At 30.6% G+C, this 17,165-nt stretch overlaps 1 protein-coding gene across 7 annotated transcripts in view; it reads right to left on the bottom strand.

Moving 5' to 3' along the window:
* Positions 1 to 365: 365 nt before the first annotated feature.
* LOC149135265 (uncharacterized) overlaps positions 366 to 17,165 on the bottom strand; it is a 51,866-nt gene continuing 35,066 nt past the window's right edge. For all 7 annotated transcript variants that reach the window (XM_089354111.1, XM_089354112.1, XM_089354110.1 and 4 more), the window contains exons 5-8: positions 7,090 to 7,218; positions 3,901 to 4,028; positions 1,868 to 1,979; positions 366 to 1,711 (exon numbers count right to left, since the gene is read on the bottom strand). In XM_089354111.1, the coding sequence (XP_089210237.1) occupies positions 1,875 to 1,979; positions 3,901 to 4,028; positions 7,090 to 7,218 (362 nt within the window). In that variant the 3' untranslated portion in view covers positions 366 to 1,711; positions 1,868 to 1,874. The remainder of the gene's footprint in view (positions 1,712 to 1,867; positions 1,980 to 3,900; positions 4,029 to 7,089; positions 7,219 to 17,165) is intronic.

The following is a 17,165-nucleotide window of genomic DNA, read 5'->3' as shown; positions in this document are numbered from 1 at the left end:
CTCATTAAACTTGATATATCTCAACAAAAACATAAAAGAGCTTCAAGCATGACATTTTTCAACAAAAGATAGATTTGTATATAAAACTGTTTTACACAGTTATGGGTTATGAAATTCTAAGTGGACATATCTGATTTTTGCAGTAAGAGAGTTAGCCTCAGTGGCACAATAAAATGCAGCCAATCCAAGCAGTAAAGTTGTTGGTAATAGGAAGTGCATCTAGCCATAAAAACCATATCAAAAGACACAACATATGGCAATATGCTGTGTTGGTATAGAACCATTCATCTATGTTTTCATATCAGCATTGAAACTAGAAGTATGATGATGATGAAAATAAATAACAATTCATTTAAACAAAAACATATGCTTACATTATAAATTTATTACATGTGAATACATATAAAATGATGTCCTTTTTGAATATTGCAATTTCTTTTTATTTTTAATGAAAGATGAGACTGGTAATTTTTTTTTGTTTTCCACAAGTAGCATTGTTGAAGAGAATTTGCATGTTTCTTGTACTCACAATCAACTGTGGACAAATGCATATAAAAATAAATAAGAGAGGGAACAAATAATCTGGTTATCTTCTACCGAAGTCTTCCAGTGTGACTCAAGTTCTTTTCATTTTTTATTTTTTATGGTAGTGAGTGTAGCAATTAAATAATACCTGCATTATTAATAAGTATATAAATAATTTGTTGAACAAGAGAAGTTCAAATACTTCTACTTTTTGCTAATAATACTCAGTAGCACATTCAACAGTAAATATGGAGGGGCGTTTTATTTTTGATATTATATAAATTACAATAGAGGTGTTTAAAATGAACGCTTTGTAAAAATTATTTTGAGAATGAAATGAAATGAAATTAAAACTGAATGTTTGTATCCCATTTTCGATGTTATTCAAATAATATAAAACACTTCTACACAACATACTTCTAATTGTTGTACTAATACATATAATAATAATAATGGTTAAAAAAAAAAACAATGACGAAAATTTATTATGGCGCAAGGCCACAAATTTGTAGGAGAGATGTATAGTGAATTGAATGAAGAATCAATGTTACTGGTACTTATTTTATCAACTGTGGCAGGACTATTGGTAAAGTCAACCCTGATAGGGTTTGAAATCAGAGCTTTAAAAGATGAAACCGAACCTCAGTGCTTGACTGATTCTGCCATCCACCATCCTACTATTCATAATAATAATGATGATGAAGATTATATTGTTTTCCATTGAATACAAGGGAAATTTTCGTATAGGAAGAAGTATAAGTAATTAAAATAACTCTTTCCCAACAGTAATATATTACTGCCACTTATATTTTACTGCTTTCAAAAGGATGAAAGGTAAAGTCGACTGAAGTGAGATTTAAACTCAGCATAGAAAAGGGTGAAACTAAATACTCTAAGGTATTTGGTTTGATTTTCTACAATGCTTGCTATCACTGAAAGATTTACAGAATAATTACAGATCCTCTGTATAAACAATGAGAGAAAAAACACAGGCATGGAAATTTCTCAAAACATGCCAGAAATTCTAGAGATATATGTGTGTGTATAGTCTTAAGTTATAATTTCAATAAAAGATGATATGAAAGGGTAATAGGATATGTGGATTTCTTTGAAAATTCTACACCCAAAATGGATAACAGTTGGATTTTCGGTGAAACGTACTTCAAAGTTAAAATTATAGCAGCTCCTGAAATAAACAAAATAAAAAAACATTTCAGTTAAAATACGAAGTGTAACAGATTTTTTAATAACAAACTGCAATTTTAAATATATGAAGATAAAAGTAAAATAAATAATACAAAAAGTAAAGTAAATAATAGAAAAAGTAATTTTAAATATTTACCATTATACTACTGATCCTTAGGTTCCTGTTTGACTTCTACAGCAGTCGAATTTTGAGTTGTATCATTAGATGATAATTCTATTTTTACACTGGTGCCATTAGAATCATCTAACTGAAAGGGAAAAATCAGATGCAAAAAAAAAACAAAAAACAAAAAATGCTACAATACGGAAATTAATGCATTTCCACCAAACCATCAAACTAACCCTTTGGCATTTAAACTAGCCATTTCCGCCCCAAATATGCAACTTGTTTTATGTTCTAACTAGCCAGATCCAGCCTATCACACACCTACCCTATTCTAAAAATATACAATCACATCATTAAAATTTCAAAGCTACAAAATAATACATTGATTAAAAATAATCTAAATGAAAAAGCATTATATTTGATAGAATAATCTAAAGGGTTAATTTAGGTTGGATTCTTTTTAATAGAAAAAAGGTTAAAATAACATTTCTATTTATTTTTGTCTTTGGTCAGTAAGTGTTATTTCTTGATTGCTTCTATCTAGAAATCAAAGAAAATGACTACTATTCCCTTCAAACTTTGCTTTGGTGTCCTGGACATCAATGTTTTCAAACTGACCTATTTTTCATTACATTTTAGACAGATTCAGTGCTGAGTTGTTGAAGCAGAAATATCATTATAGCAAAAATTCTGCTCAATACCACAGATTTGCTTGTCAGTTACTTGACCATAACCACTTGAACATGTCTTTTAGTGGCTGACAATATCTACATCTTTGACGATGAGTAGTAGTTGAGGAGCATCATAGTCATGTGTTGAGAGAGAGCCTTTGGATTTAAATAGAGATTCACACATTTACTCCAGATCTGAAACCTCATAGGATGTTTCTCTAATTATTTTTATTCACTCTGGAGAAATGGAACAATTCTCAACTTCAGTGGAATTTGAGATCATGAACCCCTTACTTGCAAAAATTTGCTGTGCCGAGGTAACGGAAATCAACATTATTTGGTGGTACTTACTTATTCAAATGTTTAAATATCTTTTGAAAATGTTTACTCTTTTTCTTGTTTCCTGTTTCAAATCCCTTTATTCTAAATTAAACCAATGAAATGAGTACTAGGAAACAAAGGTTCTACAATCAATAGATGTCTTTTAGTATCTGCAATAATTCTAAGGAAGATGGTACAAGCATGACTACGTTGTACAAAGTTTGCTCCCCAGCCACATGGTACTGGTTCAGTCCCATTGCCTGGCACCTTGGCAACTGTCTTCTAATACTGACCCAGGCCAACCAAAACCTTATGGATGGATTTGGTCGGCAGAATACATGTTTGTAAACAATGTAACTGAAGATAGAAAAAAATGTAAGGAAACCTGTGGTGTGTGTGCATGTGCATCTATGAGTAATATCTTTTGACAAACATATGCATGAGAGAGAGTGGGGGGGAGAGAATATTGAGAGAATATTGGTAAGTAAGCCAAAACACCAGCATCCTTTAAGCGAATTTGTTCTTAATTATAGACTCTTTCTTAGCATTCTTGCTGTCAGAATACAGTGAATCAGAAGATTGCCCCATTACAAAACTTGCAACCAACATTGTTCATCAATTGCGAGACAAAATAAATATGTGATACACTTGTTTCCATATCACCTAGTATTTTCAGAGCATATAAAGATAAACATTTTAAAGTGAAAATAAATTTTCCTAATAGCTGCATAGTCTAAGATCTCCCACCCCTCTCATTTTGTTTTTAAGAGACAATTTTAGTTACAAGAGCTTAAGATCTTTACTTCATATTTAAAATTTGCTAAATGATTTTTAACATTCTGAAAAATCACTAAAGTTAATATCCGAAGTAGTAACTTTACTACAGAAAAACAAAAAAAAAAGGAAAAATAAAATATATAGAAAATATTGATATGAGTGAAAGATAAAAAAAAAAAAGAGAGTGTTATTTATTTATTATTATTTGTGAGAAGAAATACGTAAGAAATATAACATTCAGCTCTTTGTCTGAAAAGTACACATTTGATACATTTAAACTTGCAGTATACTTACAATTTGTCTACCTTCTTTGAACAAAGCCAGATTATGTTCTGTCTGACAGTGTTGCACAAGGCTCCATGCAGAGAAAAATGTCATTTCACAAGTAGCACAGTTGAGAATCAAAGCCTCCTGTTCTTGTTCTAAGATACAATGGAATAAACATGAGATAACATTAAAAGAAAAAAGAAATAAATGGGAACCAGAAATTGATTTGATTTTTTTCAGTCACTGTGTTTAGCTGAGATATATAATAATTATCATATTAATTACTGGTAGGGACACCATATTTTATGATGCAACCATAACATACTACCAAGTATATTTAAGGCTTTTCAGTGGATGGTTAATGAGTTAGATGTTGTCACTCCGTCGCTTACGACGTTGAGGGTTCCAGTTGATCCGATCAACGGAACAGCCTGCTCATGAAATTAATGTGCAAGTGGCTGAGCACTCCACAGACACGTGTACCCTTAACATAGTTCTCAGGGGTATTCAGTGTGACACAGTGTGACAAGGCTGACCCTTTGAAATACAGGTACAACAGAAACAGGATGAAAAAGTGAGAGAAAGTTGTGGTGAAAGAGTACAGTAGGGTTCACCACCACCCCCTGCCAGAGCCTCGTGGAGCTTTTAGGTGTTTTCACTCAATAAACACTCACAACGGCTGGTCTGGGAATCGAAACCGCGATCCTATGACCGCAAGTCTGCTGCCCTAACCACTGGGCCATTGCACCTCCACGAGTTAGATGTAGTGCTGAAGAAATATGCATATGCACCCATTACCTATTTTGATATTCTCGATCACATCGTTTACATAGAAGTATTCATATATGAAACATAACTTTCAAGCCAGGCTCTAATTTTTATAGAAAATTTGTAGAGATAACTTTAAAAAGTAATAATTATCAGTCTTCTTTGAAACTCAAACAAGCAGAACTAGACAAAATCAAATATTAAATCCTGACTATGAATGGAGCATTGGACAAATCAAAACTCGATAACCTTAGGAAACAAACACAGACCCCTTTTCCTATATCTGAGATGATAAATTCTTGTCTGAGCATGTGGCTAGATGCATCACTGAAATAGCCTAAAAAGACTGAAATTCATCTGGTGCTTTTGCTAGCTGCTATTGGAAAGAATTTTTGTCTCTTCCTAATATGCATTGTGTTTTTAACATGGTGAATCTATAACAGATGTTACCTCAGGAAAAATACTGCAGTGATTGGACTATCAAGTGTGTAAAAATTTGGTAGGATATATAAATGGATATATATGTATTACATGCAATATTAATAAAATAATCAGTTAACTTGTACCTATTTAACATTATAAAATCCACCACAAAAAAAATTTATATCAGAATTGATATATGACTTGTTTCAATGATGTTTCAACATACATATAGTAAAATATAGGGTCAATATAAAGTTTGAGATTATCTAGCAAGAAGCGTTTACATCAAATTTTTTCATTCCCTAGTCGCAGCTAATAACAATCGAAGCATGAGTAATAATAGTAAATTGCTATCCGTACTAAAGTATTTGCAGCATGTTTATTATCAGCAAAGTATATTTCTTTCATTATCATCCCACAAAATGTTACCTTTACAACAATGATATAAACATGAGTAATAAGACTACAAAGATGAACATAAAAAAATATACAGTGTATAATATACCATAAAAACCCATGTAATTTGTGCACCTGTGTAATTTACACAGGTGATTTTCAGGATAAAATTTGTTAAAAAATGCTTCTACTCATGTAAAATTCGTACCTAAAAGTTTTCAGAATTGCCGATGTAGCCAGGGGAAAAAGGTTTACAATTTAGTTGTATTTAGCATAATTTCACCTACTTATGATTAGATTTTATTAAATTTTCATCAAATAAAAATAATTTCTGTTTAACAGGAATCACATTGAAACCTATTAAATTCCAAAGTGTTTGTGTTGTTTATCATAAACTTTATTTTACATTTCTTGCCTACAACAGATTATGTCCAATCTTTAGCATACTGCTGTATGTCTTCTCAAATCACGATCACGGGAAAAGTAGTTGATAAGAATTACCAACAAAAACAAAGCTGATAAATATGCACAGGTACTGCAAATTAAGTTTAATTACCAATAAACATCAGCTTGGATGACACTTTACTCAACTGACAAAGGAAGGTGACTGATCAAACTGATTATGTAAACAATTCTTTTACGCTTATTCTTGTCAGAACCTTTGATATGGAGTATTGAAATTTGAATCCCTTTCACACTTATAAACTGTCAGGCAAACTTAAAAATTTATCATTACCATTTTTGTCAGTATGAGCAGAACTTATGAATCATTTACTGTGAAGGAGAAATTAAATATGTGCTCTATTGTGATAGGCAGAAACTCCATGCAATGTAAAATATGGCCCAGACCGTTTTTATCAGCATGAACATCAGACTTCAAAAATTAGTTAACCATTTAATGGTTTTAGTAATTTATACAGAAAAAGTAAGCATTATACCATCCAGCATAAATTAAAGTCGACTTTATTATGCATATTCAAGCCTTTATTTTTTCTGTAAAAACCTATTTAGCCATTAAATGAGTCAACTTCCAGTTTGAATTTTCACGTTTTGTACGTCTTTTTTCAACAAAAAAAATTCTGGAAATGATCTAACCATGTAATTTACACACCCACTAAAGTTTATTTTTATTTTTGCAAAAAAGTGCGTAAATTACATGGGTTATTACAGTATATGCTAAAGTTAAATTAGTGTTCATATATTTAATGTAGTGTGTATTAAAAAAATCTAATTAGAGATACTGATGTAATGAGAATATTAGCTTAATGACTAATATTAGTCTAAGAGCTTTGTCTGATGCAGATGATAACCCCAGACTTGTTTTGGACTTTGATGTGCTTGCTGAAGTAATAAGAGCATTATGTAGATGTACAATATAATTATGGTCATAAGAGATTAGCAGATTTTAAAATAATTTATTTTATATATATTATATTACTATCAGAGCAGAAGTATATTCAGTGAAGAGAATGTTAAAAGTATGTTGAAATATCAGAATTGTTGTCATAATGCAGCCTAAGTAGATTTTTATAAATTGGGAAATGAAAGAATTTATGTAAATTAGAGGATAACTAAAAGACTGGAAATAGTGATTTTGTGTCTGTCAGTGAATCTATCAACATTACTTACCAGGCTGTGGATTCTTTTGACACTGACAACTAAACCGAAGCTTACAGGGAAGCTTCTTGTGTTGGGCTAAGGTGTGTAGGTTAGTAAACTCAAGCTTACACACACCACAAATCAATATGTCTTGGTTGCCTGCAGTTGAAAATTTGAATGAAAATAATTATAAATACATAAATGTGATATCAAAATTAATTTCCTTTAGTGAGAGAGATAAGTATCTATAAGCATTAAAAAAAAATGGATACATCCAATTGGCATTACAGTAAAAATATATAGTTAAAAGAAACTTAAAATTTAAAAAAAATAATTTTTTTTTTTTTTTTTTTTTTTTTTTTAATCAAAGAATCCAGTAAAATAGGTATTTTAATATGTGAGATGTTTAAGAAAAGTACATCTGAAATTTGACAGTTAAAAAAATATAGTAGATTGTAAAATATACCAGATATACACTTATGTTTTTATTAAACAAAGAAAAATATCAAAAATTGAAAAACTATATCAAAAGTACATTTCTTTACATTTCAAAATAAAATTGCTTACAATAAATATTTTTAATTTGCTAAAGATTTTTTTTTAAATCTATAAAAAAATAATTGCTAGAGAATTTAGTGAAATAGCATGGGATACAACAGATTAAGTCATTAGATTAGAAAATTAATCCCACTGGTGTTGAATGTTCTGATAAAGGTAGAGAAAGAAAAATATATTAAATATCAAGAATATAGCACTATTTAAATTGATAATAAGACTTAAATAACTAATACATTTCAGGCACTAGTACCTTAGTAAGCTGTACGCTCCTTCTGTCTCTTCTATTAGTACTATATTAGTTTCAGTTCTCAATCACTGAAACACCAAACTATCTTTATTATTCTTGCTGTCTCACATTAAAAATCTTGCCCAATCATATTTTTACTTCTCACCAAATAATCTGAAAGAGTTTAAACTGAATACTGATGATGCCTCAACTTTATATCTTGGGCTAAGATTTAAATAGGTTATGTGCTACAGTTCCATAATTTGCTTATAAAAAATAATGTAGTTTTACGAGTAAAATGGGTTTAAGTGCTATTTTGGGATAATTACTAAATGGAATGATATAAATATTCTCTACATTAACTATCATTTTTTTTTTTACATTGCTTAACAAACTTTTTTTTTTTTGGATCATAATTCATATAAAACTGGTCAAATTAAACATACACACACACATACACACTGTTGGCTCTTCCCATTTCTGAGTATTTCATTTCCTTTCTCATTTAGCCTCTATGACTTCTCAATCATATAATTCTGCAGTAGTTGAGATGGTTAGAAATTAGAGCTTGCAATATGCTAAATGTTCTTCCCAGATTTTCAAATTAATGGTCTCTGAGTTATCATTGTTTTGAGTTCACTGAAGAGGATCTGATAGGGAAACCTAGTCCTATTTATACGGTGAATATGGCCTACCCAGCTGATCCGATGTTTAATGATGGTGGTGGCTTTGATGCTGAAGATGTAGTGGAACAGTCTTCCAAAAACAACATGAACCCTGTTATCCAAACCATTTTTGGAGATGAATTGCATTGAGAGGAAACTTCCTATGTACGGAAAATGATCCCCCTTTTCATCATCATTTAACTACTTTTCCATCCTTGCATAGGTTGGACGGAGTATATCTGAGGCAGATATTCTAAGGCCAGATGCCCTTCTTGTTGCCAACCCTCACTTATTTCCAAGCAAGGTAACATTTCCCCATGGTCAGACATGTTCTTGTTGAAAAATATTGGAAATGAATGCCACTAATAGTATGACAGTGACAATCATTTTACAACTATCACACAATATCACAAGGGGACATAAACACACACGATAGGCTTCTTTCAGTTCTATATCTAAGAGATGAGGAATTATGTAAATAAGGCTACTTTCAGTTTCTGTCTACCAAGTCCAATCACAAGACTTTGGTTAGCCCAATGCTATGACACTTGCCCAAGATGCATTGCAGTGAGCCTGAACCTGGAACCATATTGTTGGGAAGCAAGCTTCTTACTACACATATATACTGTGCCTGCAAGAATATTCAAGATGGTAAAGTTGAAATCTGAAAAGAATGTCCATGGGTAAGATTGCACAAACACTCTTTCCTAATATCTATGCAATAAATTAATATTTCGCATCACTTCAAACCAACTATATTCTATCTTTAGGTTTTCATAAATCATGATTCAGCCATACATTCAATGTGAAATTATGATTATAGTAGAAGCCAATCATTAAGTGGTCCAGATCAATAAAACTTTCTGTGATGGGAAACAGATAAGACATCCTTCATGAAAGAAACCATCAATGATACTGATAAGATGTTTTATTTGCATCTAAGTAGAAGCTCCACTCAAATTCAATTTGCTACAATGCTGATGGCAAAAATTATGCATAAATGTGTTCCATTAAAATGATTGTCTGAATGATGATAGACCAAAACAATTATATGTATTTTTGGAGTTAATCATCTGTTACATATGAGATGTGTGAAAAAGCATTGCCATCTTAACACTGTTGTGCTTTACTCATTAGCTGCATCACACAGTAAAATACTATATCCATTGTTCTTCTAGAGAAGTTTGAAATCCATACAATGACTCAGACAAGATCTTTTTACAATGACTTGGAGGCTCAAGAAGAGAGATTTAATTGTTGAATACTGATGAAAATGTTCTACAGATCACCAGTCACAAGTACATTTAAAAGAAATATAGAAGAAACTGACACACCTAACTTGTTTGCAATGACACAGGCAAATCTTGTTGGCAAGAATTGAAAATACTAATTGGCAAAAATTATAAGCTTGCCTAAACATTATGTATAAACTTTACACTAACTGTGAAATCATTTCCCCCAAGACTACTGTAATTCCAACAACATAGTGAGTGATGAACAAACAAGTGAAAAGAAAGGTGTGGATATGCGCCGAACAACTTTTGATGAAGCTGTGCTGTCAACAGTGAAAACAAAAAAGTACTGTAGAAATCTTGTCACATGTCTTGACTATAAAAAGACCATTTAACTAATCTTTACTCAAGAATACTGAAATATTTTGCATCAAGCAAAAGAAAAGAAAAAACTTGCTGTCTTAGTTACTGGTTAAGCAACTACATTTGTAACTGAAAGCACAGCTATTTCTAATGTAATAAATTTTTCAAAGGAAATATTCCTAACAGACAATGTATTTAAAAACATTTAAAAAAAATTTTAGCACTATATCCTGTACCCTTTTTTCACAAGAAAAACAGCAAGAAATATGAATGTAACCTATAATTTTCATTGATGATCTAAATACACTGGATTTAATGCATTTATGGCTAGAATCTGAACAGAGGAAAAGTTCATATTTAATAGTTGAATGTAAGAAACACACTTCCCAAATGAAAAACATTAACATCAATGGTCTCTATTTCTTCTATTCAATAAATCAAATGCCTATGTATTGACAAAAATGTACCATATAAAGGTGCAATGGACAAAGAGTGGGCAAAGAATACTATAACTAGACTTGAAAATATGTGGCAGTCAAAACATTCCTCTTACAAGACAATATCCTACAAAGCATTTGTGATACCAACACGTTCAGGATACCTGACTAGACTTAAAAGCTGCAAGATCCTGATATTAACTGGAAACTTCCACAAAAATACTGACATTGACAGATGATCTCAGAAGGAAACAACTGGGGAAGAGGCTTAAGATCAATCAATTTGAGTATTGTATAATAATTACTCAAACAGCATCAACTAAAAAAAATAGTAAAAGCTAATACATCAACCAAATGCTTTAAAACTAAGTGAGTAACATGTTATGTGCTGGGAGTGAACCCTCCTTGAAGCATTTATTGATTGACGTTTCAACATAAGCCCAAAACTGCTGGACTGAAACCACCTCAAACAGACCAATGAATATCAAAAGGTTATGCATGGGTAAGTTTTCTGGATATTTGAGTAGTAATGCAGACATCAAAAACTATAGCTGCTCTTGAACTCATAACTGTTATATCATTTAATATTTTGCAGAAAATGCTTTTGCGACCTAAGATGCTGTCAAATAGAAAAGAAAACAGTGAAGTTCTTAAACATCCAAGAAGCAGCTAAAAATATTGATTATGTCACATATCTGTACCCAAAAATGTTATCAAGATATTACCCTTCCTCTGCAGCGTGACCTTGAAACTGAAAGCATATTCAAAGCTGTCTATAAAAAGGACTGCTTTGAGACAATTATCACAAAACTATTTCTAGTTTTGATGATATACGTACACTCCTAACATAAGAAATACTGGTGAAACATTCCCAACAAAGTTTCCATTAACTGCAAACTGCAAGAGGCATATAACTGCCTGAAATAGTTATAAAGGTCAGCTGCTCAGTTATGTGAACATTTCATTCAAAAATAGGTGAGAAAGAGAGCATTTTTTGTCAACAGTTATGCAACCTATTTAGATTATAAATTTATATTCACACCAATAATCACTGGAGTACATGATGAAGTTAAGAAGTGTTTAAGTAATAGTTAAGAAAAACTGGGATTTTCAAACTAAGAAAGAGGCCAGCTGATTAATAATATTCTGCAACTTAAAGCAATAAGTGGAATAGTAAAAATATACAAAACATTTCTGAATTTTAAGACATAACTATACTGCTGTTATTAGCTAAATTCCAATGACAAGGCTTTTTTTTTCTTTTTCTTTTTTTTTTTTTGTTAACCAGTAAATTCTTTAGAGGAAAGAGATCAAAGAATTGAAAAAAAAAAAAACGCAAATATATAGATATATTTTAGCCATTTTTCTATGAATCCAAAATGTAAGTCAAAGTGTAACTTTCCGAATTTATAATTTAGTCAGGTGACCTATATGTGATCTCAAACTTATGGTATCAACATGATTACAAGAGAAAGTGAAAGTGTTATCTTCATTATATAATCATATACTAATAAAGATTTGATAAAAATTATTTACTGTATGTGAATGAAAATATATATATATATATATATAAAGTGAATTTAGAAATATTAGAAAATAACATTTGCAATGAATATTTATGAACCTATATCAGATATTACTGGGACTGAAAATAAATTTGGGAAAAATAATAATGATGGTTAGTAATTATTTCTATTAATTTCATTAATAATAATAAAATGATAATGATGATTTATTTTTATTATTATAAGAAAATCTGATTTGAGAAAAATTGTTTTAAAAAAATAACTTGGGGGAAATTATGCTTTTTTGATAATATTTAAAAATAAATTTAAAAAGCTGATAACAAAGAATCCATATATAAACACCCAAAGAGATTTTTAAAATTTTAACAAAAAAAATGCCCCATAAAATATCCTTAAGTATATTGTTCTTCAAAAAACAATACATCATGTGAACACAATTTAACTATTATTTTTGTCATCTATTGGTACAATCATCCTACCTTTGAAGAGGAAGTATTAAAAAAAAAAAATCAACAATTTCAGAGAAACAAGGTTAAATACATAAGCAAAAAAAGGGTAAGTTCTACATCTTATACACTGTTAACCAAACACCATTGCTGACAGCTGATATGTTCTAATCTTTTACATTGATTTCCTATTTATACAATGCTTTGCACTGGAAGTACACATATTGTGATGATGAATCTCATAATTTATGTATTCTAACACTAAAGACATTGCTTTGATGCACAATATCTTGGTTAACTCTTTAGCATTTAAACAAGCCATATCCAGCCAAAATATTCAAACAGGCCAGACCTAGCATCTCACATCTACCCTACAATGTCATTCTAAAAATAAACAATCACTTCATTGAAATCTCAAGGCTAATCCTTTCTATTATAGGTACAAAGTCAAAAATTTGAGGGAGGGCAAGCAGTTGATTATATCAATCTCACTTCTAAATAATGCACGATGAATTCAAAACAATGTGAATAAAGAAATGTCACATTTGACAAGAGTAATCTGAATTCTAAAGGGTTAAATCTGCTTGCTGGAACCAAATCTATTTTTTTGTTTTTTTTTCTTTCAAAAAAGAAACTATCTTTGGGAAAAGCTGAATGCATCACTTGTCAATTTTACTCTACTCTGCTGTCCAGATCAGTAAAATGCACCATCTTGTGTTAACTATTTGCAGCTGTATGAAAAGGGCCATTTTAAATATCTTTCATAAATGTACCACAGTATTAGTGACAGGACATGAGCCGGTGCCCCCTTGATACTTTACAACCAAAATACATACACAGCAATACACTGGCATATTTGTGTACTTGCAGAGGTTCCTCTTTTCAAGTGCTAAAACAGAGCTAAATTGGAGTGTATGTATGTAAGTTAAGAGCTCAGAAGCGTTTCATTATTTGCGATATTTTAAATCTAATATATATATATATATATATATATATATATATATATATATATATATATATATATATATATATATATATATATATATATATATATATATATATATATATATATGGGCTAACTTCTCTGTAAAAATCTATGTATAAAATCCTACTTATGATTCACGCAAACACAAAAAAAAACAAACAAAAACATAACCTTCACTTAAATACAAAAAAAGTAAAATGAAAGAAAAATAACAAAACAAGATTTTGACATAATAGTGATCAATAATAATAATAATAATAATAAAGATAATGATAAATAATAATAATAATTATAAATAAATAACAATAATAAATTTTTTTAAATTTGTTTTCTTTTTAGAAATTATACAATTGTGAAAAATATTTAATACGGAAATAAAATAACAACAACAATGATTGTTCCAAATTTTGGCACATGGCCAGCAACTATAGGGAAGAAGGGGTTAGTCAATTACATCAACCCCAGTACTAGACTGGTACTATATTTTATTGAGCCTCCAAAAAAAGGAAAGCAAAGCTAACCTCAGCATGATTAGAGCTCAGAATATGCAAGGAAACCAAAGAAATGTTGCTAAGCATTTTGTCCATTCTGCCCACTCACAACAATAATAATAGGTGTGTAAATGTGAAATATACACATTCTATCTAGAATTTGGTTAACTAAACAGAACCATTTAATACGGAATTTTGTAATTTTGATTTTTTTGCATAATTGAAAGCTTATGGTATTATTTCTAACTGACAGACTTCAATTATCTTCCAACATATAACACTGTGTAACACAATTTTTGTCCTTGAGTAGCAACTGTTATTTCTTATTTGCTTACCCCTAGAAAGTATGAAAAATGGTTAATATTTCCTTCAAACATTGCTTTTGTTGCAAATCTGTGGTGCTGAGCAGAATATTTGCTTTATTGATATCTCTGCTTCAGCAACTCAGTGCTAAATCTATCTGAAATGTAATGGAAAATAGGTCAGTTTCAAAACATTGATGTCCAGGTCACAAAAGCAAAGTTTGAAGGAAAGAGTAGTCATTTCCTTTGATTTCTAGATAAAAGCAAATAGGAAATAACAATTACTGCCCAAAGACAAAAAAATATTAACTTTTTGTTTTACACAGTGTAATTGGAGTTGCTGGTCAGAAGAAAACCAAAGCTTCATCAGGTAGGATTTGAAGTTGGAAGAATGGGACAAGGAAACAGATACTTTACAATTTCAACAGAAAATAGGAGATGGTGTGTGGGTGATTACATTACAACAGATATTCATAAGTGTCAATCTATGGTTAGGATGAACTGAAAGAATTTGAACTCAAAACATAAATAAGGCATTTACCTATCCAGTCTGCTATATTTTTGTCACCCCAACATTTATTGTCCATAATTCTAATAATCCTTTCTACTAAAGGTACAATGCCTGAAATTTGAGGGAGGAGGCTAATCAGTTACAGTGACCCTAGTGCTCAACTGGTATTTATTTTATCAACTCTGAAAGGATGAAAGGCAAAGTCTACAACAGAAGAATTTGATCTCAGAACATAAAGCCAGAAGAAATACCACTAAGCATTTCATCCAATGTGTGGCCATGTGCCAATTCTGCCAACTCAGTATTTTCTTACAAAAATAATGTCAATAAAACCAAGGATAAGAACTTGTTTTGACACAAGGCCAATGAAGTTAAGCCCACTGTATCAAGACCAGCATATTCAATTCTTAAATATTTTATATCAAATATTTTGTGAACAATACATATAAGTTTTCAACAGGCCAATTACTGCTTCACTTCATTTCTGATGGCAAAAGTGACAGGGAGTGTTCACTGCTCAGTCTGAATAAATAATATTGGCATTTTTGTTTGACATACTGATTAATTGACAATTTTCTTATTGAAAGTATATACATACACAAAAATATATTTTATATTTTACACACACAATGGGCTTCTGTACAGTTTCCATCTACTAAATTTCACTCACAAGGCACTGGTCAACTTGAGGTTATGGCGGAAGCAATGTATCCACAAAGTGGTGCAGTAGGATTTGAACCTGGAACTGCATAGTTGTGAAATCTAACTTCTTAAGTAAACAATAACTATATCTGCACCAGGTATTTATGGGTATTTATTTTATGAACTAAAATAAACCATGCCAGGATCTGAGTTAAGAAATGTGAAGCAAGGAATTATAAAACATAGTATTTCTGGGGAAAAAAAAACTTTTTAAAAAATATTCCTCTCCATTATAATATTTTCACAAGAGAAACATGAAAATAAATAATAATAATAAAATGATTTCCAACATTGGCACATGGCCACAAATTTTAGGAAAGGATTAAGTAAATTAGACTGACTTCAGTGTATAACAGATATTTATTTTATCAAACCCCCACCATCACCACTACAAAAAGAAAAAAAATCTGTAGTCAACTTTGGTGAGATTCAAATATAAGGGAACACAACTAAATACCATAAAACATCTTGATTGACACAACTGATTCTGCCATCACCCACTCTTAATAATAATAATAATAATAATAATAATAATAATAATTTCTTTTGCATTGGCCCAACAAAAAATTTAAGCAAAAAAAAAATATGAATGATACTGATACTAATTTCTTACATAGGCATAAAGCTTCTGATTTCAAAAGGAAGAATAGGGAAGACTATTGATAATATATGCAAATTAAGATGGCTACACCATAGAATTAAATTTTTCACAAAAAATAATTTAGTTCAGCATACATCTGCTGATACAATACTCAGATATATTGTCAGTGTTGTAGCCTGACATCACTGGTTCTTTCAGGTCTTAAAAATAATACCCTCATCCAGGCGTCTCAACCGAGGTTGATCAAGCTTAGGTCAGTATCCAATTCTACTGACCCCACCAATCAACTCTTTTCAACCAAAGTCATCTAGCTGCTTTCTCAACAGCCTCTAAATTGTTCTTCATAGTTCTTCTACTTATTCCTTAACTGAATATGAAAATCTTTTTCTCATAAAAATAGGCCATACTCTATCACAGCAAAGATTGCATAATTATATCATAAATTACCTATTACTAGAGCTAACCAGTTTTGCTTTCTGTCTTCGTTTGATGAGAGGATATTAGAAAATATTTAAGAAAAGAAGAAAAATTCCATAAAAGAACCATGTGTGTGAGCTACAATGTACAAAGAAATATTTTTAAAATATTCTAACAATTGACAAAATAATTTAAAAAGTAAACAGCAACAAAATTGCTGGTCAATACTTTTTATGCAGTGGTACTGTGAAAAAAAATCTCTAATCATGTAGAGTGCAATGGTGAAAGAGAGGAAACAAAAAAAACATCCACTTGACTTTCAGAGAATCCATCTACAATTTGTCAATGAGATAATAATCCTCACTCACTTGCATCTGTTATTTTTCATTTTATGACCAGAGAAATAATGTGTTAGCTATTTTTAATGATATTAAGCCCTTAACATTTCTCCAAGATCATGATATTTGTTCAAAACCATTAAAAAATAAGTTAACTACTTCTGTGCAAACATATAGATGATTTCTTCTTCAGTTAGCATAAACACAATGGTTGATAGTATTTTGTTCACAAAAGATTATCACAAGTGCCTGAGTTTGTAGTAATAGATCAAACATCATTAAATTTATAATATGTTCAGAATGCCA

This window comes from Octopus bimaculoides, chromosome 6 (genome assembly GCF_046866305.1).
Source record: "Octopus bimaculoides isolate indiv1 chromosome 6, ASM4686630v1, whole genome shotgun sequence".
Taxonomy (NCBI): Eukaryota; Metazoa; Mollusca; class Cephalopoda; order Octopoda; family Octopodidae; genus Octopus; species Octopus bimaculoides.
Note: the sequence above shows the minus strand (reverse complement) of the source record. Positions and strands in the feature narration are given on the sequence as shown.